The sequence below is a fragment of the Anolis carolinensis genome, chromosome 2, assembly GCF_035594765.1.
Source record: "Anolis carolinensis isolate JA03-04 chromosome 2, rAnoCar3.1.pri, whole genome shotgun sequence".
NCBI lineage: Eukaryota > Metazoa > Chordata > Lepidosauria > Squamata > Dactyloidae > Anolis > Anolis carolinensis.
This window is the reverse complement of record NC_085842.1, coordinates 186,969,556-186,994,692: the sequence shown is the minus strand read 5'-3', so window position 1 is coordinate 186,994,692 and position 25,137 is coordinate 186,969,556. Positions and strand designations below refer to the sequence as shown.

At 41.6% G+C, this 25,137-nt stretch overlaps 1 protein-coding gene across 3 annotated transcripts in view; it reads right to left on the bottom strand.

The window, feature by feature from the left end:
• vav1 (vav guanine nucleotide exchange factor 1) overlaps positions 1–25,137 on the bottom strand; it is a 127,883-nt gene that overhangs the window by 61,487 nt on the left and 41,259 nt on the right. For all 3 annotated transcript variants that reach the window (XM_062974097.1, XM_062974099.1, XM_062974098.1), the window contains 5 exons: positions 24,141–24,206; positions 21,701–21,809; positions 20,165–20,257; positions 18,081–18,149; positions 1,027–1,130 (listed from right to left, as the gene is read on the bottom strand). In XM_062974097.1, coding sequence (XP_062830167.1) covers positions 1,027–1,130; positions 18,081–18,149; positions 20,165–20,257; positions 21,701–21,809; positions 24,141–24,206 — 441 coding nt within the window. The remainder of the gene's footprint in view (positions 1–1,026; positions 1,131–18,080; positions 18,150–20,164; positions 20,258–21,700; positions 21,810–24,140; positions 24,207–25,137) is intronic.

Genomic DNA, 25,137 nt, shown 5'->3' with positions numbered 1-25,137 from the left:
ACAATCACAGCATTTGACCTAGAGGACAGGGATCATTAACCAAATGGGTTAACATGGTCCTTTATTTATAGGTGAACCTTGTACAGCATATTCTAGGGCCATGGGTCGCCGGTATACCAGAGTGGATTACTCAAAAACCTGCCGAAACCACCAGGTTTTCAGCTCCTTGCGGAAGGTGGACAGAGTAGGGGCTTGCCTGATCTCCTTTGGGAGGACATTCCAGAGTTAGTTCCAGGTCCATCATTGGTGGAGTTTAGGGTGCTCTTAGATTGCTGGTGAACTATACATTCCAGTACCTACAACTCCTATAAATCATGGTGAATTCTCCTCAAACCTCTCTAGTATGTTCAGTTGCTGATTAATTACTCTGTTTGCTGTGTGCCACAGAAAAGAATAGGAAAGGGTTAAGGGAGAGGCAGTGTGTGGGGCTATGCAAATTCTACACCAATGGAGAGAGTCAGAAACACTGGGATGTCTGTGGTGGAGGAAAAACTGAAAATCTAAGATGAAGTTGTCCCCGTATGATAGCCTTCACTTGGGTGATGGACAGTATGGTGTTTGTGAAGGACACCGGCAGGGCTCTTGTACATGTTAACGGCTCTTTATAACCTGCAATGTCATTGGAGGGAGGGCTGTTGGCAACTCCTAAGTAGTGGGAGCTATTTGTGGAAGTAGGAGCCTGTCTGTGTAAGTGGACACCCCAGCCACACACACACATACATATTTTCACTTTTATTATGTGTATAGATGGTGTAGAAGTGACAGCCTCCATTTCAGCAGTCCAGTAAGACAAACACTACCAAGCTTGGCCCTTCAAATGTTCTTGGGCTCCAAACCTTCCGCTTGTACTTGGACCTTGAAAGGCGATTCAGGGGAAAGCCTAGAATTAGGGAGTGGGGAAAAGATGACAGATCTGAACTGAAATCCTGTTTTAAAAAACCCCACATTACAGTGAACATGGAAGCATCTGGACCCTGCTATGACTGGTTTTTTGATGTGTTCACTCCCCTTGGGAGACAGACCCACCTTTCTTTGTACCTGATGAATACTTGGTAAAGGCTCTGGGCATTGCTAAAAGACAAAGCACTTTTCAGATCTGCTAGAAAGCACCGATGAACCTTCAAGAGTTCCTGATGGAGAGAAAAAAGAAATGTAAGAAGTAAGAATTTTTGTATTTCTTTCTAATTTTTGCAAGTTTTTAATACTACTACTACTACTACTAATAATAATAATAATAACTTTAATAATAATAACTTTATTTTTGTACCCCGCCCCTGGGGACTCAGGGCAGCTTACATATGGCACAAGGTGCCTAAAACAATGTATAAAATAAACACACAGTACAATACAAAATAAAACCAGTAAGTAGTATATAAAACAACAATTTGAACTCAGAACAGCGCCAATAACCTATAGGGTCACCTGTCATAAAAACTTGGCCAACTGTAAACAAGGAAAGGGACAGTGCAAGTTGTAGTGAAGGAACAAGAGAATGGGATAAAAGTGCTGTGCTGAATTGTGCCGTCGCGCCTGGGGCTGTACTCTTAGTGAAAGAGGCATGGACGTGGCATCTTTCCCCAGGGGATTGCTTCTTGCCCTCCTTTAGGGAAACTGGAACTCCCAAGGACCAAAACACTGTAGATAACTCAAAAACTGGGTTTATTGTTCACAAAGGGGGTAAAAGAAAATATACATTACAGTCTTTGATTGTTTAAGTCCGTGGAGCTTTTCCAGATCCCTCTTTCTCTGGCTGTGAATGCCGGAGCAAACTCAGCCTCAGTCCAACAGTCTTCCTCTGTTGCCAAAGGACTGATGTGAAGGCGCTTGAGACTCCTCAACGTTGTTCAGGTTGGCCCTGAACATGAAGTGTGAGTCCCAAGGGTAAGAACCTCAGAATTGGTGCTGAGAGGTAACTTTTCAAGGGCTTTCAGAGCCAAGTCTCTCTCTCACGTCCATCTGGTAGAGAGCTTGCTGGTGGAATGAAAAGGAGGAAACACAGTCCTACTCCAGGAAGAGGTGGAGCCGAACAGTTTAGCTGAGTGAGCAATATAACAGGTACAAACAACATTGATTGACAGATATAAATAACCAATCTAACTACATTTACAGGGTAAGGGCAAAATCAGGCATGATACAATTCAAATCTTGCAACTTATAGTTCAACATATAGATGGCGCCACTCGCGCCATCACACTCCCGGCCTAGATTTCCGGACTTTCGGAAATCTAAACAAAATGGAGTTAAATACCTTTAACTCTAATAACTTTAAGACTGTATGTCTTCTGACAATAACACAACCATGTCGCTAATAGGCCTGTCAAATAAAGAAACTTTTTCGTTAGAGACGACCTTAACCTGGGCCTTGCGCACTCTATTGTCAGAACTAGGATATAATTTTGACACGATACCCGTAGCCCATTGGTGTCTAGGAGCATCTTTTTGTTTAAGTAACACCAAATCCCCAACCTTTACGTTGGCACTTAACAATCCAAAATCCATAGTTTCTTAGGACAGACTCTGTAAATGACCTTCCTTGGTGTTTGACCTTTGCGTGGAAATGCTGTGTCAACAGCAGAGCTATGTGGCTATGGTGTGGCAAAATAACAGGATTTTTAACACAGGATCTAATCTTTGCTCTTTTTAGTCTACCTCCAACCCTAAGGAGACCCTCATTGTCCAGGAAGGGGTTCAAGTCCTTTAAACAACTATTTTTGGGCAAGGATGCTTTTCTTTCTAAACAAGCTATTTCTGAAGGTGAGGAACTGCTAGCTATGAACTGTCTTGACAGTTGTGTGTTTTCTATGCCTTGGGCTTGGCAAGTCCAATTTTTCCATTGTGACATGAGATCCTGAGGAAGCTCTTGATCCCAGGCGAGCTTGAGCTGAATTGTCTGTTTGAAAGGCAATTTGGCTGAGATGGCTACTGGAGACACTATACCCAGTGGATCGTAAATGCCATTGATGGCAGACAACATAAGTCTTTTGGAGGTGACCTTGCCCAATTTAGGGGCTCTTAAAGTAAAACAGTCTGTAGCTACGTTCCATAACAAACCTAAACTGGCTTGAGCGTTCAAGTCTTGAAACAACTTTGATGCATCCTTTTCCACCAAGTCTTTTGGTGGGAAAGCCTGAAGTATCTCTGGACTATTTGAGTTTATTTTGTGAAGGCGAATTTTGGCCTTGCCCAGCATTTATTGAATTTCTTTGACTGACTTTGAAGCTTGCTGCGCAGAATCATAGGATACAAGAAGATCATCAACATAAAAGTTCTGGTTGACAATCACTGATGCTGATTGACTAAACAAATGGCCAAATTTGTCTGCAGTCCTTTTTAAACAATAATTGGCAACTGCCGGAGACAGAGTGTTACCAAACACGTGAACCCTCATCTGGTATTCGGTCACATCAGAGAGAGACTCAGGATCTCTAACCATAAAAACTTCAAGAACCTTTGATGTTCTGGGCAAACTAAGAATGCGTAAAACATTTTATGTATATCAGCTATTACTGCATACTTCTTTTCTCTAAATCTTAAAAGAACTCCAAGCAGGCTGTTAAGCAAGTCGGGACCTTTAAGAAGAACATGGTTTAGAGCTTTACCTTGGCATTCCGCACTAGCATCAAAAACAATACGGACTTTGTCAGGTTTCTGAGGATGAGTCACTTTGTGGTACGGCAGGAACCACTGCTCTTCTCCCTCCGCACACATGCTGGCTGGTTCAGCGTAGTTGCTTCTGAAGAGGTCTTCCATAAACTGGGTGATCTGGGTCTTCACCTTCGGATCCTTTAGCATCCTTCTTCTTAAGGACAGAAGACGATGATGGGCAACATCTCTGTTGTTGGGTAGAGATGGTCTTTCCGGCTTGAAAGGTAAAGGTGCTATCCAATTATCTTCAGAGACTTGAGTGACTTGGTTGTTCATCATCTCAAGGAACTTCTGTTCATTTTTAGAGAAGGCTGTTTGCTCATCTCTCTCTGTGACTTCGATGATGGAAGAGTAATCGGGCATTACTCCCTGGCAGCAAACTGAGATGTGGCTGGCACTTCCTTGCATTAGTGAAGGCCTTTTAGTGACAGGCTGGAGCATCTTGTTCAGCCAGACTGGGCCTAACACCGTCCATCCTAAAGGCAATTGCTGGGCCATGGGTGATCCCTTAGAACCTTCAATCTGGTTGCTAACACGGAACAGTGTGGGACAATCTGCACCGATAAGCATGACGATGTCTGTTTCCAAGTCCAAAGCTGGAATTAGATCTTGAATACCTTTGAGATGAGGATGGGCTTGTGGCTATCTGTTCTTTGTTCGTGGGAATCAGGCTGCATTCTATAAGGTCAGGAAGATCGTACCTGACCTTTCGTCCGACAGGTGAAATTTTGAACTTTGTTGCAACTCTGCCATTCATCTTATTCTTTCCAGAACAAGTGGATATGGTGTAATCTATTGTCTCGGTATGAAGGTCGAACATGTCGAAGAACTCTGGGGTTGCAAGAGATGCGTCACTTTGGGCATCCAAGGCGACGTAGACCCTTTTCTTATTCCACGGCTGCTTGTCTGGATACACCTCTGCCAGGCAGATTGGGTGGCAAATCCTGGGCTTGTGGCTATTTTGACAAAGCTTGGTGCAGGCAACCGCAGGAGCCTTGAGGGCTACCTGAGGTTCTGTAGGCTTTTGGTCTCCTTTGGTTTCTTCTTTGGCAGGAGAATTTGACTTTGCTTTGAATTGAGGGGAATCGAAGTTGTGCATTGCAGAGCAATGCTTGATGCTGTTGCAGTGTTGGCATTTAACCTTTTCTTTGCAGTCTTTGGAGAAGTTAATAGTGGCGCTGCAGCATCTAAAGCACACTTTGGCCTTTTGAACTATTTGGAGCCGTTCTTTGTAAGGCTTCTTTGCGAACTCTCTGCATTCAGCTAGGCTGTGTGGCCTTTGATGAATGGGACAGGATATGCTGTTGTTGCTGACTGGTTGAGCAGAAGCTGCAGGAGTTGCGTCTGTCATCTTGACACTCAAGTCCCTTCTAAGATCTTTGCCCTGGGCTTTGTCTTCTTTGGAGGTCTTTTCAGGCTTTAGGTCTTGGTACAAAGCAAGAAGACCTGTCTGAGGGTCATTCCTCTCGCGGGCTGCTCTAGTGATGAAATCCACCAAAAAGGTGAAGGGCGGGTATACATTTGCATTCGCCTCTTTGTACTTGAACACCTGTTTCCCCCAAGCTTCTCGAAGAGGAAAAGGAAGTTTGCAGAGAATGGCACTCTGCGACATGTGCTGGTCCAGACATGCTAAACCTGGCAGCTCTGGATTTCCTTCGGCTGAAGCTAGCTCTAGTAAAAGATCACTAAAGTCCCAAAGCTGTTTGCAATCTTTCATCTTCAGTGATGGGAACCTGTTGAGTCGATCCATGAGGGACGCTTCTATCTCAGTGCTCGCACCGAAGCGCTGGTCCAAGCGAGACCACGCTGTGGACAATGCTCTTTGGGGGTCTGCTACATGAGCAGCATAAAGTCTTTTTACTTGCTTGGCTGAGCTGGGTCCAAGCCACGCCATAAGAAGGGACAGTTCTTCATCCGCTTCTAGCTTGAAATCTCGAATGGCCCTCATGAAGGTGATTTTCCATAGAAGGTAGTCATCCGGTCGGTCAGTGAATTTCTGGACGCCTTTGTCTCTGATGTCTCTTCTTGGATTTCTCAAGAGGGAACCCAATTGAGACTCCAGTGTGTAAGGGTACATCTGAGGAGTGTGATGTGGCCCGACGAAGTCAATGTTCTTCGGTTGAACACATCTTTTCGCGATGGTAGGCGATGCTGGGCTCAGCAGATTGCTGGCAGGCAGCACCTCTGAAGCCTTCATCTTCAGCTATGGGAGAATTGACTTGGTATGCAGGGATGAATGTGGTGGTTCACTCCCAGCCATGCCTTGCCAATGTGAATGGACATCTGGATGTTGTTGAAATACGTCATCCTTTCGTTCCCAAGTAGACAAGTGGTATCTCTGAGGCCTAAGCACAGGGATGGACTCTGACAGAGATGATGGCACTCTCCCGGCCGTGCTTTGCTGTACTTCTGAGGAATGGGCTGGCCTTGAAGTTGCGAACACTGGAACAGGTGAGCGATCTTCAAGGTGGCGAAAGGAGATATGACTCTGCACTACAGGTGATTCCAGTTGCAGATGTGCTGAAACCTTTGCTGTAGGCTCTTGTGTTGGCAGGAAACTAAGGTTTTCTTGGGTTAGTTCCTGTGATAGGGCTTTGGCTAGAACGTTAGCTCTGACTATCTTTTGTGCTGTGTCTCTTTTTACTTGAAGCAGATCTAGATCCCGTTGCAGCTCATCTTGCTTGGCTTCAGCCATTGCAAGCTCTATTTCTCTCTGGGCCCTGGCCTGTGCTAGGTCAGCTTCTTGTTGGGCCCTAGCCTGCGCTAGGTCAGCTTCTTGTTGGGCCCTAGCCTGCGCTAGATCAGCTTCTTGCTGGGCCCTAGCCTGAGCTAGAAGCAGTTTCTGCTTGGCTTTAGCCTGTTGAAGGAGGAGTTCCTCTTCATTGAAGGCAAGGTCTTGCTTAGCCATTTCTGCAGACGCCTCTGCTTCTAAAACCTCTTTTCTAATTTTCAAACGGACAGCCTCTCTGTTGTAGTGGGCTGCTTTGGAAGAAGTACTGATGAATGAGTGTGTGGATTGGGAGGAACTGCTACACCTAGATGAATGCTTGGATTTAACGCTAGCATCATTAGATGGAATCTTGAGCAGACTGGATCTAAGGCTTACACATGGGGAGCCTTGAACCCTTTCTTCTGCACCTTTGAATAAGGAACTGGGCTCTGGTTCAGATAGAACTGCGCTGTAGCGCCTCCTCTCTTCTTGTAGGCTAAAATAAATTTTCTTAGCCCTATCTAAAGACTCTGGAGTGTTAATTTTGTTCAGTACATAGATTATTTCTTCTGCAATAGCACTCCCATTATTGAAGGCCTTTAAAAATTCTTGCCTAAGAATTTCCTTTTCCTTTGGGCAAAGGGATGCCCTTATTGCATCAGCTATGGTCGGCAGGTTTTGCCAAGCTCTGTTAAACCTCTGCCTAAGCTGGCCTTCCTGCTGCAAAAGGCAGAGCATTGTTTTCTCTGTGGGGTGCCTTTCTCTGACTGGACGGGGGGATTTGACCCTTGTTTGCAAAATCTCATTGCTATGACTTGACATTCTGTGAAATTCAAAAAGAAACTTATCCCAAGTTTCCAACAGTACAATGCAATACTATATAACTATACAATTAAAGGCACACAAAAGGGCAATGCAATATTTTAAACAAGACAATTAAAACAGCTGCTTAACTGGGAAGTTAAGCCTGGGCTTTCATAAACTTGCAGCAGGCTCTGAAGAAATGGCAGGAACTGCAGAAGGTTGGAAATTTATTGCTTTGCAAACTGGGTTCTGGAAGAGGCTTGGTTGAGCTGTAAAGGCTGGCTTCTGGAGAAATGTATCTACTTTGCAAAAAGCTTGATCTTGTGCAGTTGCAAGAGCTGGATGTAGCGATTTGCTGGTGGCTTGAGATGCAAAAGAGCGGGAAAGCTTGTAAATGTCTCAATTTTGTGAAGGCTGGGCTTCTTTTGACTTCTTTATCTTTAGGAGACTATGGGCTTGTCAAATTTAAGGCCCTTCCACTCCTTCTTTTCCCTTCTTAGCACTTCTGGAAGGCTTCTTTCAGCAGTTCTGGAAAAGAAGGCTCCTCTCTCAGTACTTCTGGAAAAGAAGGCTTCTCTCAGCACTGTGCCGTTGCGCCTGGGGCTGTACTCTTAGTGAAAGAGGCATGGATGTGACATCTTTCCCCAGGGGATTGCTTCTTGCCCTCCTTTAGGGAAACTGGAACTCCCAAGGACCAAAACACTGTAGATAACTCAAAAACTGGGTTTATTGTTCACAAAGGGGGTAAAAGAAAATATACATTACAGTCTTTGATTGTTTAAGTCCATGGAGCTTTTCCAGATCCCTCTTTCTCTGGCTGTGAATGCCGGAGCAAACTCAGCCTTAGTCCAATGACCTATATCTGAAGACAGAGTCTTCCTCTGTTGCCAAAGGACTGATGTGAAGGCGCTTGAGACTCCTCAACGTTGTTCAGGTTGGCCCTGAACATGAAGTGTGAGTCCCAAGGGTAAGAACCTCAGAATTGGTGCTGAGAGGTAACTTTTCAAGGGCTTTCAGAGCCAAGTCTCTCTCTCACGTCCATCTGGTAGAGAGCTTGCTGGTGGAATGAAAAGGAGGAAACACAGTCCTACTCCAGGAAGAGGTGGAGCCGAACAGTTTAGCTGAGTGAGCAATCTAACAGGTACAAACAACATTGATTGACAGATATAAATAACCAATCTAACTACATTTACAGGGTAAGGGCAAAATCAGGCATGATACAATTCAAATCTTGCAAATCCGTTCAACATATAGATGGCGCCACTCGTGCCGTCACATGAATCATAATTGCAGACCATTGGGCTAGACATTCTCAAACGCTTGTCTAAACATGCAAGTCTTCAATTCCCTCCAGAAGGAGGACAGGGTGGGGACCTGCCTAATCTTCCTGAGGAGGGCATTCAAAAGCCTGGGGGCCACCACCGAGAAGGCTCTCTCCCTCATCCCCACCAACCGTGACGGTGGCGAGACCGTAAGAAGGGCCTCTCCAGCAAATCTTAACACTCATGCAGGTACATGGGAGGGGGGGGGGATATTGTTGCGAAAATAGGAAGGGCTCAAACTGTTTTTGAAAACATATATAGATTGCACCTCCATGTCATTTACCAAAAAAAGTCTATTCATTACCCAAACATACATTTATCTTTTTTAAAAAATGTTTTTATTGTAAATATCAGTAGAACAACAACAAAATCCATCAACATACACATCCAATCACATATTCTCGGTAACATTACACTTGCTAGTTCCACTTTTATCTCCCATTTATGTCAAGTAGTTTTTCACCCCTCCCCCCTCCCCCTCCCCCTGGGAACAGTACTTTCTTTCATGCAGATATTATTTTAATTGATCAATCATAAGTAGAGAATGATTCAATTCTTTATATTTTCTTTGTCCTTTGACTTTATCTATCAAACTTCCCCATTTCAGATCCCAATTATTTTTGATTCGGCCTGATATATATTTAGTTCTCCTTTCAAGGATATAACCCTGAAGCATAAAATCAGCTAGGTATTCATACCATTTTTAAACTTCCCACTTTGTTTGCTCTTTCCAACCCAAGGCAACTGTTGCTTGAGCGGCAACTATCATGTATTTTATAATTTCCCCCCAGTCCGTAGTAATTCTGTTCTTATCTAATTTCTGGATGAAGAATTCTTTCTTTTTAAAAATCAATTTATGTCCTGTTAAATCTTCAATTTCCTTCTTTACCTTGTTATAAAATTTTTGTACTTTATCACATTCCCACCAAATATGAATATAAGAGCCAGTTTTCCCACATCTGTGCCAACACAGTTTTGTGGTTGTTTTAGTTATATAAGATAATTGGATTGGGGTTCTATACCATTTAGTCAGGATTTTCCTTTGGGTTTCTCTAATCCTTATCTGCTTGATTTTTTTAATTGAATTGATCCAGTATTCGATGTCAGAGTTATTAATGTTCATGTCCTCTTTCCATATCTCGGCCAATGTTTGTTTCAATTTATATTGTTTTTCAATTAATTTCTTATAAATAAAACCCATCAGGCCTTTTTCCTTTTCTAATTTCCATTTTAAAATTTGGTCGAAATCTGTTTCTGGACCTTCCTTTTTCTTCCAATTCATAATCCTTTGTTTCAGTCCACTCCAAAGAAGCCAGTTACTTTGCCCACAAATGTCTTTTATCATTTTCCAATCCTTAATTGTCCCGTCTGGGTTTAAGAGGTCTCTTATCAATTTCATTCCATTTTATTTAAAATTTGTTACTGCTTTACCAAATATCTGTTCTTTTATTATTTAAAAATTCTATTTGGAGTATATCTACATTACTTATTGGTAGTTTGCCTTGCCATTTTTTCCAGCACTCCATGGATGAGATCATTGGTCCTCCTTTAATTTCTTTTAGAGTTTTATTATCTACCCATCCTTTTAAACATAGACAATTGTGTCAACCGTTTATTGTTTTTTCTATTCTGACCCATCCTCTTGAGTCATCAAAATCTAATTCTAACAATCATGTTAATTGGCAGGCTTCATAATAGACTTGTAGAATGGGCGCCCCCCATCCTCCATTCTGTTCTGAGGAATAGAATACTGAATTGGGAATTCTATTTTTATTTCTACCTGTTATCCAGGTTTTTATTGAATTGTCCCATTTCTTAATTATTTTACTGGGGACACTATATGGAAGGACTTGAAATAGGAATAGAAATTTGGGGAGAACTATCATTTTGACTATCTTAATTTTGTCAAGTCAAACAAGTCATGCCAGACTAATCTGATCTCTTTTTTCGATAGAGTTACGAGTTGGGTCGATACAGGGAATGCTGTGGATGTAGCGTACCTGGAGTTCAGTAAGGCCTTCGACAAAGTCCCCCACGACCTTCTGGCAAACAAACTAGTAAAATGTGGGCTAGACAAAACTACAGTTAGGTGGATCTGTAATTGGCTAAGCGAACGAACCCAAAGGGTGCTCACCAATGCGTCGTCTTCATCATGGAAAGAAGTGACAAGTGGAGTGCCGCAGGGCTCCGTCTTGGGCCCGGTTCTGTTCAACATCTTTATTAACGACTTAGACGAAGGGTTAGAAGGCACGATCATCAAGTTTGCAGACGACACAAAACTGGGAGGGATAGCTAACACTCCAGAAGACAGGAGCAGAATTCAAAACGATCTTGACAGACTAGAGAGATGGGCCAAAACTAACAAAATGAAGTTCAACAGGGACAAATGCAAGATACTTCACTTCGGCAGAAAAAATGGAAATCAAAGATACAGAATGGGGGACGCATGGCTTGACAGCAGTGTGTGCGAAAAAGACCTTGGAGTCCTTGTGGACAACAAGTTAAACATGAGCCAACAATGTGATGCGGCTGCTAAAAAAGCCAATGGGATTCTGGCCTGCATCAATAGGGGAATAGCGTCTAGATCCAGGGAAGTTATGCTCCCCCTCTATTCTGCCCTGGTCAGACCACACCTGGAATACTGTGTCCAATTTTGGGCACCACAGTTGAAGGGAGATGTTGACAAGCTGGAAAGCGTCCAGAGGAGGGCGATTAAAATGATTAAGGGTCTGGAGAACAAGCCCTATGAGGAGGGGCTTAAAGAGCTGGGCATGTTTAGCCTGCAGAAGAGAAGGCTGAGAGGAGACATGATAGCCATGTACAAATACGTGAAGGGAAGTCATAGGGAGGAGGGAGCAAGCTTGTTTTCTGCTGCCCTGCAGACTAGGACACGGAACAATGGCTTCAAACTACAGGAAAGGAGATTCCACCTGAACATCAGGAAGAACTTCCTCACTGTGAGAGCTGTTCGACAGTGGAACTCTCTCCCCAGGGCCGTGGTGGAGGCTCCTTCTTTGGAGGCTTTTAAGCAGAGGCTGGATGGCCATCTGTCGGGGGTGCTTTGAATGCGATTTCCTGCTTCTTAGCAGGGGGTTGGACTGGATGGCCCATGTGGTCTCTTCCAACTCTACTATTCTATGATTCTATGATTCTATGATTGTTTGACATATCCCAGTTCCGATTATTCCAATTACGAATTTGATTGTTTACTTTTTTCCATAAATGGTTATAATTTAATTTAATTATATTGTTTAAATTTTTGGGAATATAAATGCCTAAATATTTTAACTTCTCCTAATCTTATCCCAGATATGGTCTGTATTTCTTTTAACTCTTTCTAAGACAGATTTTTATGTAAAATTTCTGATTTTTGAATATTAATGGCCAACCCTGACAGATTCTCAAATTTTTTTACGGTATGAATAACTTCTTTTATAGGTTCCACTGATGATACCATTAAAACCATGGCATCATCTGCAATAAATTAATTTTGATTAATTCCCTTGCAATTGTGAAACCTTTAATTTTGTCATCCTCCCTAATAAAATTTGCTAAAGGTTCTATTGCGAAAGCAATAGGGGAGAGTGGACAGCCTTGTTTAGTTCCACTATTAATCTTGATTATTCTTGTCCTGGTTCCATTGATAAGTAATTGTGCTTGGTTATCTTTGTAAAGTTCCTTAATTACTTCACAGAACTCTCTTCCCAAATTATATTCTTCACAGACTTGCTGAAGATAATGATGGTTGACCGTGTCGAATGCTTTGTAGACATCCAATTTTAATAACAAAAGTTTTTCTTTTTCTCTAGTAACTCGATTGATTGCATTGAGTATATTTCTAATTGGGTCTGCAAGTCTTCTATTTTTAATAAAACCGTATTGGTCTTCCCCTATTAGTTTTGGGATTATGTCTGTTAATCTATTAGCAAGGAGTTTTGTACAAATTTTATAATCGACGTTGCATAGGGTGATTGGCCTGTAAGAGTTGGGGTCGGACTTGTCTTTATTGGGTTTTAAGATTGTGATTATTTTGGGTCTTTTCCATGTTTCAGGAATTGTTCTATTCTTTAGTATCTCATTAAATAAAATTTCTAAATTTGGAATAATTTCTGACTGAAATATTTTTTTGTTACTTCAATGTTTTCCAAATCTTCTAATACCTTCTTATTCTCTTTCCATCTTTCTTTATTTTGAACTGAAGGGGTTTTTTTTGGAAATTCTGGAATAATTTGTCTCCTTCCTGTTTTAATTCCTCTCCTCTCTCTTTTAATCTTTTTTTAATACCCCATTCCATTGTGATACATTTTCCTCTAATCACTGCTTTAAAGGCATCTCAGATTGTGTTTTCCTTTAAGTCAGGCATTCTATTTATTCTAAAATAATGTTTTATTTCTTCTTTTAGCTCCTGTTTATCTTGTTCCTTGCATGTAACCAGTGGGTTAAATCTCCATTTATATTCTATCTTCCTACTGCTAATTCCTAATTTAAGAAAAAGTGGAGCATGATCTCCTGGCCACCTACTTCCCACTGATGTTTCAATTATAGGCCATGCATTATTATTACCAACAAAAAAATAATCCAGTGTAGAAAATGAATTATGCCTGGCTGAATAAAATGTGGGGGTGTCCACTCTTCTTCCAATTCTTTCATTGACTTCCTGAATATTCCATTTCTTAAAATTAACTTTATCCCCCCCCCCCCAATTCTTTCTTTTCTTATACAGATCTAAATTCAGATCCCCTCCAATAATTATATCCCCCTCTGCCTCTTGATCTATTTTTTTAAAAGATTTTATTAATGAATCTTTTTTGCCTCTGGTTGGGACCATAAACACTGATAAATGAAACTTTACAATTATTTATTTTCCCACATACCATTATAAACCGCCCATCCCCATCTGTGATTACTTTCCCTGTTTCAAAATTTAGGTCATTTTTTATAATAATAGCTACTCCTCGAGATCTGCTTGGATTCAAATTGAGTTTCCCAATTAGTAAAGTTTAACAGCTTAGTTCTTGTATCCTGTCTGTGATTCTTGCAAGAGGGCGACTCTAATCTGATTTTCAAATAAAAGTTTGGATAATCTATGCGTTTTGATTTCTGATTTCAGACCGTTAATATTCACTGACATAATGTTTAAATCACCCATCAACATTTAAACAACATTCATTTTGCATAACATTCCATTTACTTTTCATTCCCTTTATTTCACAATTCTGAGTGACTGTTCCCTCCTTTCCCTTCCCTTCCCCCTTCCCTCCCCCCCCCCTCCCTGTCTGGATTTCAATTCCTCCCTGCTGACTATGGGAGGAATGGCAAGGAAGCTACTTCCTGCCATTTACCAGACAGCTTGCTCAGGGCCGGTGTCTTGCCTACCCTCCCTCCTTGAATATTTTGGTATAATACTGATCCCTTATCCTAGTCCCTTATCTTAGCTTCAAGGGCAAAACCCTCTTAGAATTATACCTCCCTTTGTCTCAAAGAAAGTCACCTTCCCTAAACCATTATACAATATACCAAAACCCATCCTCCCCCTATAGTTATTCACAATCTTCTCTTTAAACAGAAATTGCTGGGTAGCATACATCTGCTGCCCCTTTGGACTTTAAAGTTAGTTAAACTATTTGTCTGTGCTTCTGGTTTGCATGCGTTAAAAATTATCTTTCTTCCCAGTTTTTTGTCTTTTTTTCCTCTCCGCCTCTTCTCCTCCCCCCCCTCTCCTCTCATGGGGTGTCCTTCGGTACTTCTCGTCCGTCTTCTGGCCCTCTGCCAAATGTCTTATCTCCAGCCATGTCTTGGTAAATATCCAACTCTTTGAGCAGTTCAATGCCTTCTCTTAAAGTCTTAACTGTGTATTTTTTCCCATCTCTATGGAACAGTATTGTGGCAGGGAAACTCCACATAAATCTAATTCCAGCCTTGTTTAAGCTTCTAGTTATCGGTCGTAGAGCCTCCTGGTCCTGCCTCGTTTCCTTTGCCAAATCTGGGTATATAAATATTTTGTAATCCTTACAGTGTAGGTTCCAAATGGATCTCAGCTTTTTAAAGATTAGATCTCTAGTTTTCTCTCTGGCGAAAGCCACAATGGTATCCCGAGGGAATGCAGACTGAGGCTTCTTGAAGGGGGGTGATTTGTGAGCTCTCTCAATATCATTTTCCGAAAGGCTTATGCCATAGTTAGTACACAGTTCTATCACAAATTGACTTAAATCTTTAATATTCTCAGCACCCCCTTTAGATACAGATTTCTTCTCCTCAAACGATTCTCAGAGTCAATTAATTTAGTTTTCAGAAACTTAGTCAAATCAACAACAACTCTTTATTGATTAGTCAGTTTGACCATATCAAAACATGTAAAACATACAAAACGTACACCCTTACCCATACGTACAGTAAAATCATGTAAAACAGTAAAACCATGTAAAAACAAGGCATCCTGGCCTACTAGCTCCTCACATTGCAGGACTGGTAGAAACATGCCTTCATATTGTTAGAAGCTTTTTCTACATTGGATGTATAGTTTTTTAAAAAAAAGCATTCCCTTTTCCTTCAGGCTAACAATCAGATTCTGTACACAAAGGAAAATATACGAGACTGGAATAGGAAAACCAGCCACTGAATTTCCATAAATTACATTATGTATAATAAGCATATGAGAAAGTGATGACTAATAAAGATTACAAATTCCCCTTGGGATGAGACATTTATTAAGGGGCTCTAGATCATGTTAATGAAATCAGCTGTCGAAATTTAAAAATCATCTAAAAACCTAACTCTTCCAGTAAGCTACCCAGTCAGTTGAAAGCATGAGTTTTAAACTCCTGTCATGTGTTTTGGTCTCTGTCCTGTGTGATTAATGTTTATTTTACAGATCTAATGTGCACCCTAATTTTGAGAAGGAAATTTAGCCAAAAAAAGATGAGCATTAGATTCAAGTAAATATGGTACTTTGTATTCTGCTTTTGATGGTTTTGTCTGTTTACTGCATCTGTTCAGAAAAAAATACTAATCTAAATTCAAAGGAAGTTAGTTATACACAAGTTTAATTGAAATCAATGCAACATAAACCATTTACCACTAGCTGTTCGACAGTGGAACTCTCTCCCCCGGGCTGTGGTGGAGGCTCCTTCTTTGGAGGCTTTTAAGCAGAGGCTGGATGGCCATCTGTCGGGGGTGCTTTGAATGCGATTTCCTGCTTCTTAGCAGGGGGTTGGACTGGATGGCCCATGAGGTCTCTTCCAACTCTACTATTCTATGATTCTATGATTCTATTGAAACCCATTGGGCTTTGAATCCACACTCCACCATGGAAACCCATTGGGCTTTGAATCCACACTCCACCATGGAAACCCATTGAGCTTACCCTATTGATGTCGAAGGCTTTCATGGCCGGGATCACAGGGTGGTTGTATGTTTTCCAGGCTGTATGGCCATGTTCTAGAAGTATTCTCTCCTGATGTTTCATCCACATCTATGGCAGGCATCCTCAGAGATTGTGAGGTATGGAGAAATTAAGCAAGGAAGGTTTATATATATCTGTGGGAAGTCCAGGGTGAGGGAAGAACTCTTGTCAGTTGGAGGCCAGGGTAAATGTTGCAGATAATCACCCTAATTTGTATTGAATGGCTACATCAACTAGCTCCTTTTGCTTGGGGGCATTCTTTGTTAACTGCCCCTAGTTCCCATGTCTCAGAGTGTTGCTTCTTATTTACTGTTCTGATTTTTGAGTTTTTTTAATACTGGTAGCCAGATTTTGTTCATTTTCATAGTTTCCTCATTTCTGTTGAAGTTGTCCACATGTTTGTGAATTTCAATGGCTTCTCTGTGTAGTCTGACATGATAGTTGTTGGAGTGGTCAAGCACTTCTGTGTTCTCAAATAATATACTGTGTCCAGGTTGGTTCATCAAGTGCTCTGCTATGGCTGATTTCTCTGGCTGAGTTACTCTGCAGTGCTTTTCATGTTCTTTGACTTGCGTTTGGGCACTGCGTTGGGTGGTCCCTATGTAGACTTGTCCACAGCCGCATGGTACACGGTAGACTCCTGCAGAGGTGACAGGATCCCTCTTGTCCTTTGCTGACCATAGCATTTGTTGAATTTTCTTTGTGGGTCTGTAGATAGTTTGTAGGTTGTGCTTCTTCATCCGTTTGCCTATGCAGTCAGTGGTTCCCTTGATGTATGGTAAGAACACCTTTCCTCTGGGTGGATCTTTGTCTTGACTCTCATGGCTTGTTCTTGGCCTTGCAGCTCTTCTGATGTCTGTGGTGGAGTATCCATTGGCCTGTAGAGCCCAGTTTAGGTGGTTTAGTTCACCTTGGAGGAGGTGAGGTTCACAGATTCTTTGTGCACGGTCTGTCAGGGCTTTGATTGTGCTTCTTTTTTGACTTGGGTGATGGTTGGAGTTTTTATGAAGGTATCTATCTGTGTGTGTAGGTTTTCTGTAAACTGTGTGGCCCAATTGTTGATTGGGTGTGCAGATGACCAGAACATCTAGAAATGGCAGTTTTCCTTCCTCTTCCTTTTCCATGGTGAAATGGATGTTTGGGTGGATGCTGTTAAGGTGGGTCCAGGAACTTGCTGAGCTCTTCCTCTCCATTGCTCCAAATGGTAAAGGTGTCATCAATGTATCTGAGCCATACAGTTGGCTTTTTTGGCGCTGTTTCTAGGGCTTATTTTTCAAAGTGTTCCATATAGAAATTTGCTAATACTGGGCTGAGAGGGCTCCCCATGGCCACTCCATCTTTCTGTTCATAGAATCCATTGTTCCATTGAAAGTAGCTAGTGGTGAGACAATGGTGAAACACGGCTGTGATGTCTTCTGGGAAGTTTTGTTTGATTAGTGTGAGGGTGTAGCTGACAACATTTACACCGGCCTCCAACTGACAAGAGTTCTTCCCTCACTCTGGACTTCCCACAGATATATATAAACCTTCCTTGCTTAGTTTCTCCATACCTCACAACCTCTGAGGATGCCTGCCATAGATGTGGGCGAAACGTCAGGAGAGAATACTTCTAGAACATGGCCATACAGCCCAAAAAACATACAACAACCCTTACCCTATTGAATTCAACAGAGTGTTTCTTTGGATTGCTGCAAATAACTTGGATTCAGATTTAGTTCCATGCACATAGACTTTGTTGCTGTATGTCTCCAAATTGTTATAGCAATCCTAAATCGACCCTTTCATTACCAAGGTGTGTTCAAAGGTGTTTGTCATTGCCTTCCCCTGAGGTTGGGAGAAAGTGGCCAAGTGGGGATTTGAATCCAGTTTCTAGAATCGGAGTCCAATGCTCAAACCACTATACCATGCTGGCTTTCACATCTGGACTGGCTTTCCCCAAACTGTTGTACTGGACACTTCAAATGAGTGACAAATGTTACAAGTCACTCAGTTTAATATTCTTAGTTGGGTAATTACTAACTTCAACAAGCACTCTAGTAAAGGCCAACATGGCCTCATTATAAATTGATTATACAAAATTAATCTTATTTATCTGTTTGGCAATAAACAACCTTAACATAGTTTACTAAATAAATCTAGGACAGCCAGCATAGCACGTTTTAAAATCAATGTTGCCAAAAACATATAATTATCTTACCTCTATGTTAATAAAAATATTCTCTAAGTCTTGAGGTTGCAAAAACAGCTGCAGGGGTTTCAAAAAATGCTGCAGAGAAACCACAACCTGGTTAAAATGTGCTAACAACAAGCAAAAATCAAGGCAAATTAGGCATATTGGACTGATAATGGGTAGACATACACAATGTTAAGGAGTGTAGAGAGGGGAAAGGAGGAACACAGGAAAAGCCAGAAACGGGAGAAATCATATATGTCCTCAAATCTGCAGGACTCGATTCCATAAATCAAGATGAGAACCAAATCAAAAATTACTGTGTGGCCTAATGGGGACTTTCAATGAAGTGTGTAGCTGTGAAGAAAATAAGGCAAAGGCATGTTCTCAAGTGGGATCTTCTACAGATCAGAGAGCTAAGGAGTATATTTGCCCCCTTGTTGAAAGCTCATGCAAAAAAGAATGAATGGCTTAGTGACATAACTGGGCATTTTACATCTAAGCATGTTGAATGCAAGGGTGAAAAGGCATTATCCCCCCCCCCCCCCCCCAAAACAAAACAAAACAAAACAAAAACTAAAGTGTAAAAAGTAACCCTTTCCCTCAAACACTACATGCTAGTGCCTACATGCTAACCTATGCACCTCCCCCAATGCTCCCCATTGCAGGTGCTACAAAGTTGGTTGTCTGAAAGCCCATATATATCACTTGGCAAATTTTCCTCATTAACTGCCATGTTCTACATTCCCAGTTTAGCATTACATAGTTAAAATGGGAGTCAAGAAAGAGGTCTCTTATGGCAGAGATGGACAAGCTCCAGGTTGGAGGGAGGGCAGTTTGCTATTCCCAGGCTCAATGTAAGTCACATCATCCTTTAAATCCTTGATGTGTAAGACCTTGTTTTAACACAAAGCTACTGTTCCTGACCAAAAGGTTGGCATGGAATGGGGTGGGCTCCCGTTGCTAGCCCCACCTTCTGCCAGCCTAGCAGTTTGAAAACATGAAAATGTGAGTAGATCAATAGGTCTCTAGCGGGAAGGTAACAGCGCTCCATGCAGTCATGCTAGCCACATGACCTTGGAGGTGTCTATGGATAACGCCGGCTCTTTAGCTTAGAAATGGAGATGAGCACCAACCTCCAGAGTCGGACATGACTAGACTTAATGTCAAGGGGAAGCCTTTACCATTCCTGAAGATTACCAACAAAAATGGGTGTGTTTAAATTACTTTTTTCATCCTGTGTGTGTAAATTGGATTTAGGCTCCTTGCAGTTGGGAGCTGTATAATTTCCACTGTGCTAAATTATAGTCTGCCCTTAATCTCCCACTTTTTCCTGAAATATAGGGGAGGCCACTAGACTTTTTGGCAGAAGTGAGTCTGTGGTCCACAGCAGCAAGCCAGGTTTGATTCTTCCTCCCATTTCTCACAGCAGCTGGGGCAAGTCATCTAGTGCACTCCTCTGCTCCATACATCAATGGCTGTCACTGGTAGTGGCAACTCATAGTGTAATGACATTACTTCACAAAGAATACATCTAAACTGTGGATTTAATGCCGTTTGACACTACTTTTGTAGCCATGTCTCAATGCTATGGAATCATAGGAGTTTGTAGTTTATCAAAGTCTTTAGCTTTCTCTGACAAAGAGGGCTGGTTCCTCACCAAACTACAAATCCCAGGATTCTGTTGCGTTGAATAGTGAAAGTAGTGTTAAGCTGCATTAATTCTACATTTTGGATGCACAAAGAGAGAGAGAGTTGTACATACGAAGACCCATATCACATTACAATAATATAGCTCTATATTCTACTTTAACTGCTATGGCACCTTTCTGTGAAATTCTGGGATTTGTAGTTTAGTGAGGCTCAAGGCTGGCAATTTTAAGAGCTGTGCAAACCTTAAATGCCTCCCATTTTGTCAAGGAAATTAGAGTGGGGTCAAAAGCACAATAACATAATGACCATTCTCGTATACTGTCTACATCTGTCCTAATAGCAGTTTAATAACATGTCCCCAAATATGTAGTGTGGAAAAATATTTGAGCTGCTATGATTGGGGCAATGTGTTTTTGGGGGGGGGGGGGGGGAAGAAGAGAGCCCACAAGCATAAATACCTGGTTTATAGATTCTAGGGTACTGGTGTATTTCTCCTCAGTCTGTTGGATCTCTTGAAGACAGCATTTCCTTTTATCCAGTTCACTCATTCTCTGTTGTGAGGGAACGCAGTGAAAAACCATGTTATCCAACAGCAGGTTCAAATACAAGCTGAAGTATACACTCAGAAGGCCAACTCCAAAACTGTTATTATCTTAATGGGCTAAACCAGAGTTTTCCAAACAGAGTGTCATGAAATGTAAGTGTGTCGACTGCAGTGTGTAGGTGTGTTGCACAAACATGAGAAATGACAAAAATCTTGCAAATATATGTTATTATCTTACAAAGCATATATATATATATTTAAAAACATAAATGAAATGTTTTCATGAGATATATTGTGTCCCCATACACTTCATTATTAGAATTTATTTATGTGTCTGTATCTCCTTTAAGGGGCTGGTTTAGTATTGGTTTGCTGGTAAAACTGAATTACTGTGTCACAAAATGATGCATGTCCAAAAAAGATGTCCCCAACATGAAATATTTGGAAAGCTCTAAGGAAGATGTTCCACGTGGAAACAGATTCCTACACTGGTCCATCTATTTTAATTGTATTTCTCTTTTCTAAAATGAATTCTAAATAGAGTTCTTGTATAGATGAACACATGAAATAACTCCTATATTTAAAGTTCTTGATGGGGTTCTTCCAGGTTGGGAAAGATGTTGGTTCTTGTGATATATGACCTTATCAGATGGAGAGAATCAGCGTCTTCTCTTCGCTTCTCTTCTCTGACGGCACAGAGTCTCCCAGAGCCCATTACATGACACGAAGCTTCTTCTGGTGGGACTCCGTACTGGCAGCATGCCGGCAGCATGCTTGCAGTGGAGCCAACTCCTCATACCCAAAAGTAGGAGAGTCAAAGAGGAAGCAGGGACAGATGGAGAAACATCATGGGAAGGGAGACTATGGTCACCGACGGGAGGCCTTATGGCTCCCTCCATTGCCCACGATTGCCCCACGATTTCCCAATTTTCCTACTTTGTCCCCCGCGTTACCCTTGCCCATGTGATTAGGTCCTTAGTTCGTTGGGTTATTTAATCAAATCCGTGAACAATTAAAATATGAAGGGCAGGTTATATTCTATCCTTCCAATATGTCTACCTCATTTAGAGAAGTCCATAGATAAGTAAACCGATAAGAACAGACATTACACTTGATCTCAGCACAAAGGCCAAAAAGTGATAAAGGATGTACAATTGGCCCTCCATATCCACAGATCCAACCATCAATAGCTTGAAAACATTTTTTAAATTCTAGAAGCAAATCTTGATGTTACTATTTCATATAAAGGACAGCATTTTACTAAGCCATTGCATATCATGGGACTTGAGCATCCATGGATTTTGATATTCATGGGGACTCCTAGGGCCAAACCCCAGTAGATAGCAAAGCCCCACTATAATGTCTTTTTTTCCTATTGATAAAGTACTTGACATCAGCAGCATTAACTCTGTTTCACAAGAAATTAACAAATCCAATACTGGCCACTTACTGTCATGACCCCTTGCTCTGATCTCATCAGGTCCTGGTAAATCTCATCCCCTTCTGCCTCCTCATTCTCCACACAGTCATAGAGGTCATCATCTTCATCCATGGTGTCACTAATGACAAAGGAGAAAGGAAAATTGAGCCCATAATACAAGGAAAGCTCGGTCAGAGTTCAAGGAGACCAGATTCAAGTTGTGATTTAGAGGCAAGGAATCCTTTGGCTGCAAATCTGGGGCAGACATCTCTGTGATATTCGCTGCTTCCAGACAAAGGGAACTAGCAGTCAAGCATTGTGCACCTATTCTGTCTTCCTCTCTTTAATAGATATTATGCAAATATTTTTTTTAGTTAGAATAGAAAGAAACACATGTGGATTACAAGTGGAAGATTCCATAGTTTGGAGTCTGTACTTTTTGGTTAATGAAGCTGGAGTACTGCACAATAAAAGGTTTAAGGTAAAGGTAAAGGTTTCCCCTGACATTAAGTCCAGTCATGTCTGACTCTGGGGGTTGGTGCTCATCTCCATTTCTAAGCCGAAGAGCTTAGGTTGTCCGTAGACACCTCCAAGGTCATGTGGCCGGCATGACTGCATGGAGCGCCGCTACCTTCCCGCCGGAGCGGTACCTATTGATCTACTCACATTGGCATGTTTTCGAACTGCTAGGTTGGCAGGAGCTGGAGGTTTATCTGGAAGTAATTACCTTCCTGGCCTCAAATCTGTTGCATAAAAGTCAATCTAAATTTCCACACAGTGAAACTGATTCCAAACCAACTTAGGTGGTCAGTATAAATATGCCCTTACAACAACAACAACAACAACAACAACAACAACAACAACTTTATTTTTATACCCCGCCTCTGTCTCCCCAAAGGGGACTCAGGGCGGCTTACGTGGGACCAAGCTCGAATTAAAACAATAGCAATATAAAACACAACAATAGACATGCACAATTATAAAAATTTAAACATTAGCCAATAAAAACAAATGACAAGAACTAATAGAAATAAAAACGGAGAGGTTGTAAAAGTAGACTGGGTAATGTGTACCATATAAATATTGTAAACACGAGGTGACTGATAAAGTGCTGCAAATTATTGGAAGTGCAAATTGGGATGGGAATAGACCCTGTGTCTATATCAAGTTGACAAAGGTAAAAAGTGCAAACCGGTACAAGAATGGTCACAGATACAGGATTGTTATGGGGATGAGCAATCTTTATTCAAAGGCCCGAATGAAGACCCAGGCTCTTTCTGAATGCTACCAGGGTGGGGGCTTGCCTGATTTCCCTGGGGAGCGAGTTCCAGAGCCGGGGGGCCACCACGGAGAAGGCCCTCTCTCTCGTCCGCACTTGTGACGGAGGTGGGAGCGAGAGGAGGGCCTCCCCCGAAGAACAAAGAGATCGTGCAGGTTCGTAGGGGGAAAGGCGATCACAAAGGTAGTTATTCTCTTTCTGTTCTATCTTAGCCACATCCACACTGTCATATAATGTCCTTTCAGAATTTAGATTAAGTGCATTGAACTGGATTGTGTTGCAGTGTAGACACATATAATCCAGTTTAATGCAGTTCAATCTGCATTCTATGAGTCTACACAGCCATTATAATGCAGTTCAATCTGCATTATATGGCAGTGTAGAAGTGGTCTGGGTCTAGCATCCTCAGAGAGCTTTTCAATCTTTAAAGGTATTCCTATTATGAAACTTGAGTTTGTTTTCTATAGCTATTGGTGCCAATGTTCTGTAATTACAATAGCCACTATATCTATACACACACTATCAGCTGGTGCGACAGAAAAAACCCAAGGGCACTGGATGAATGTCACAGACATCACCCAGGTGATTAGGAACCTACCATTTATTGGGCAGCTATTTGCCACTTTTACGACAAGAAAGGAAGAAGAGATAAGAAAATGGAGAATGAGACTTTTAGGTATACTGCACAATTCTGCAAAAATCGGGTTGTTAATGTTTATCTGGCAGGGTAAACATTAGTATGTTTCTCTTTGGAATTGCGAAGGCCTCCATAAACCTCTTGACACAGATAAGACTGACAAGGTTTTTTCCTGGGGGGACTCATCTGCTGTAAACCAAACAAAGTGGTGGTTCAAGGGCCTACGTTGGTCAATGAACCATTAGCTGCTGGAGAGTTACCAGGGGAAAAAAAGATAGTCAATGAGCACAAATATGGTACCAGCCTCTAGCACACTAGAAAGACCTGTTAGTTCCCCGTGTCAGCTTAATGAGCACGCTTTAAACACTTTATGAACAGCAGAAATTCAGCAGGGTCACGTTTACTGTTATGCACAGATAGGAAAAGTATGACATCCTCAATTTCCAATGTCAGGCATTTATTTAAAGATCCCTTCCAGAAAACACTTTACTTAAAGATTCCTTCTTTTGACATAAATTATTTTCCCTCCTAACCTAGAACAAATTTGTCCTTACTCAATCTGATCCGATAGGCCACTGTATATTTCATCATCAGCAATGCTGTCTTCAGTAGGGAATGGCCTGTAAGAAACAAAAGTGATTTAAAAACAGATTGCAATTTCTAATGCAGATCACGTAACTGTAATAATATGAGAAGGAAACTGAGGCTGAATCTACATTGCCCTATATCCCAGGATTTGGATCCCAGGTTATCTGCTTTGAACTGAATTATATGAGGCCCTTTTCACACAGCTGAATAAAATCCCACATTTTCTGCCTTGCACTGGAATATATGGCAATACAGATTCAAATAACCCAGTTCAAATCAGATATTGTGGGATTTTTTGCCTTGATATTCTGGGTTATATGGCTGTGTGGAAGGGGCCTGGGTCTACCCTGCCAGATAAACAGATAATCTGGGATCAGATCCTGGGATATAGTGTAGATCCAACCTAAGTTAAATTCTGATTTAAACTGTACTTGTAGTAGACTAACTAAAATCAGTGGGACAGGTTAGTCACAAATTATTTAAACCCCATTTATTTCAATGGATATATTCTCAGTACAAATTAAACCTGGGTTGTGAAAGACTAAGGCTGGATCTACACTGGCATATAATCCAGTATCTGATTATAAGCATGATGTCACAAGGGCAACTGGTGGGAGCAGGAGAGAAAAGAGTGGGTGATTCTTCCTTTCCCCCTCCCCACTTCCACATCACTTTCGTGCCCCAATCCACATCATTCCAGGCAATGAAGAACAGCTAGTAATTTTCTACAACTAGTTGTCGTTGTTGTTTATTCGCTCAGTTGCTTCAGATTCTTTATAACCTCATGGACCAGCCCATGCCAGAGCTCCCTGTCGGCCGTGGCCAGCCCCACCTCCTTCAAGGTCAACCAAGTCACTTCAAGAATACGATCCATCCATCATGCCCTTGGTTGGCCCCTCTTCCTTTTCCCTTTCATTTTCCCCAGCATCGTTCTCTTCTCCAAGCTTTCTTGTCTTCTCATGA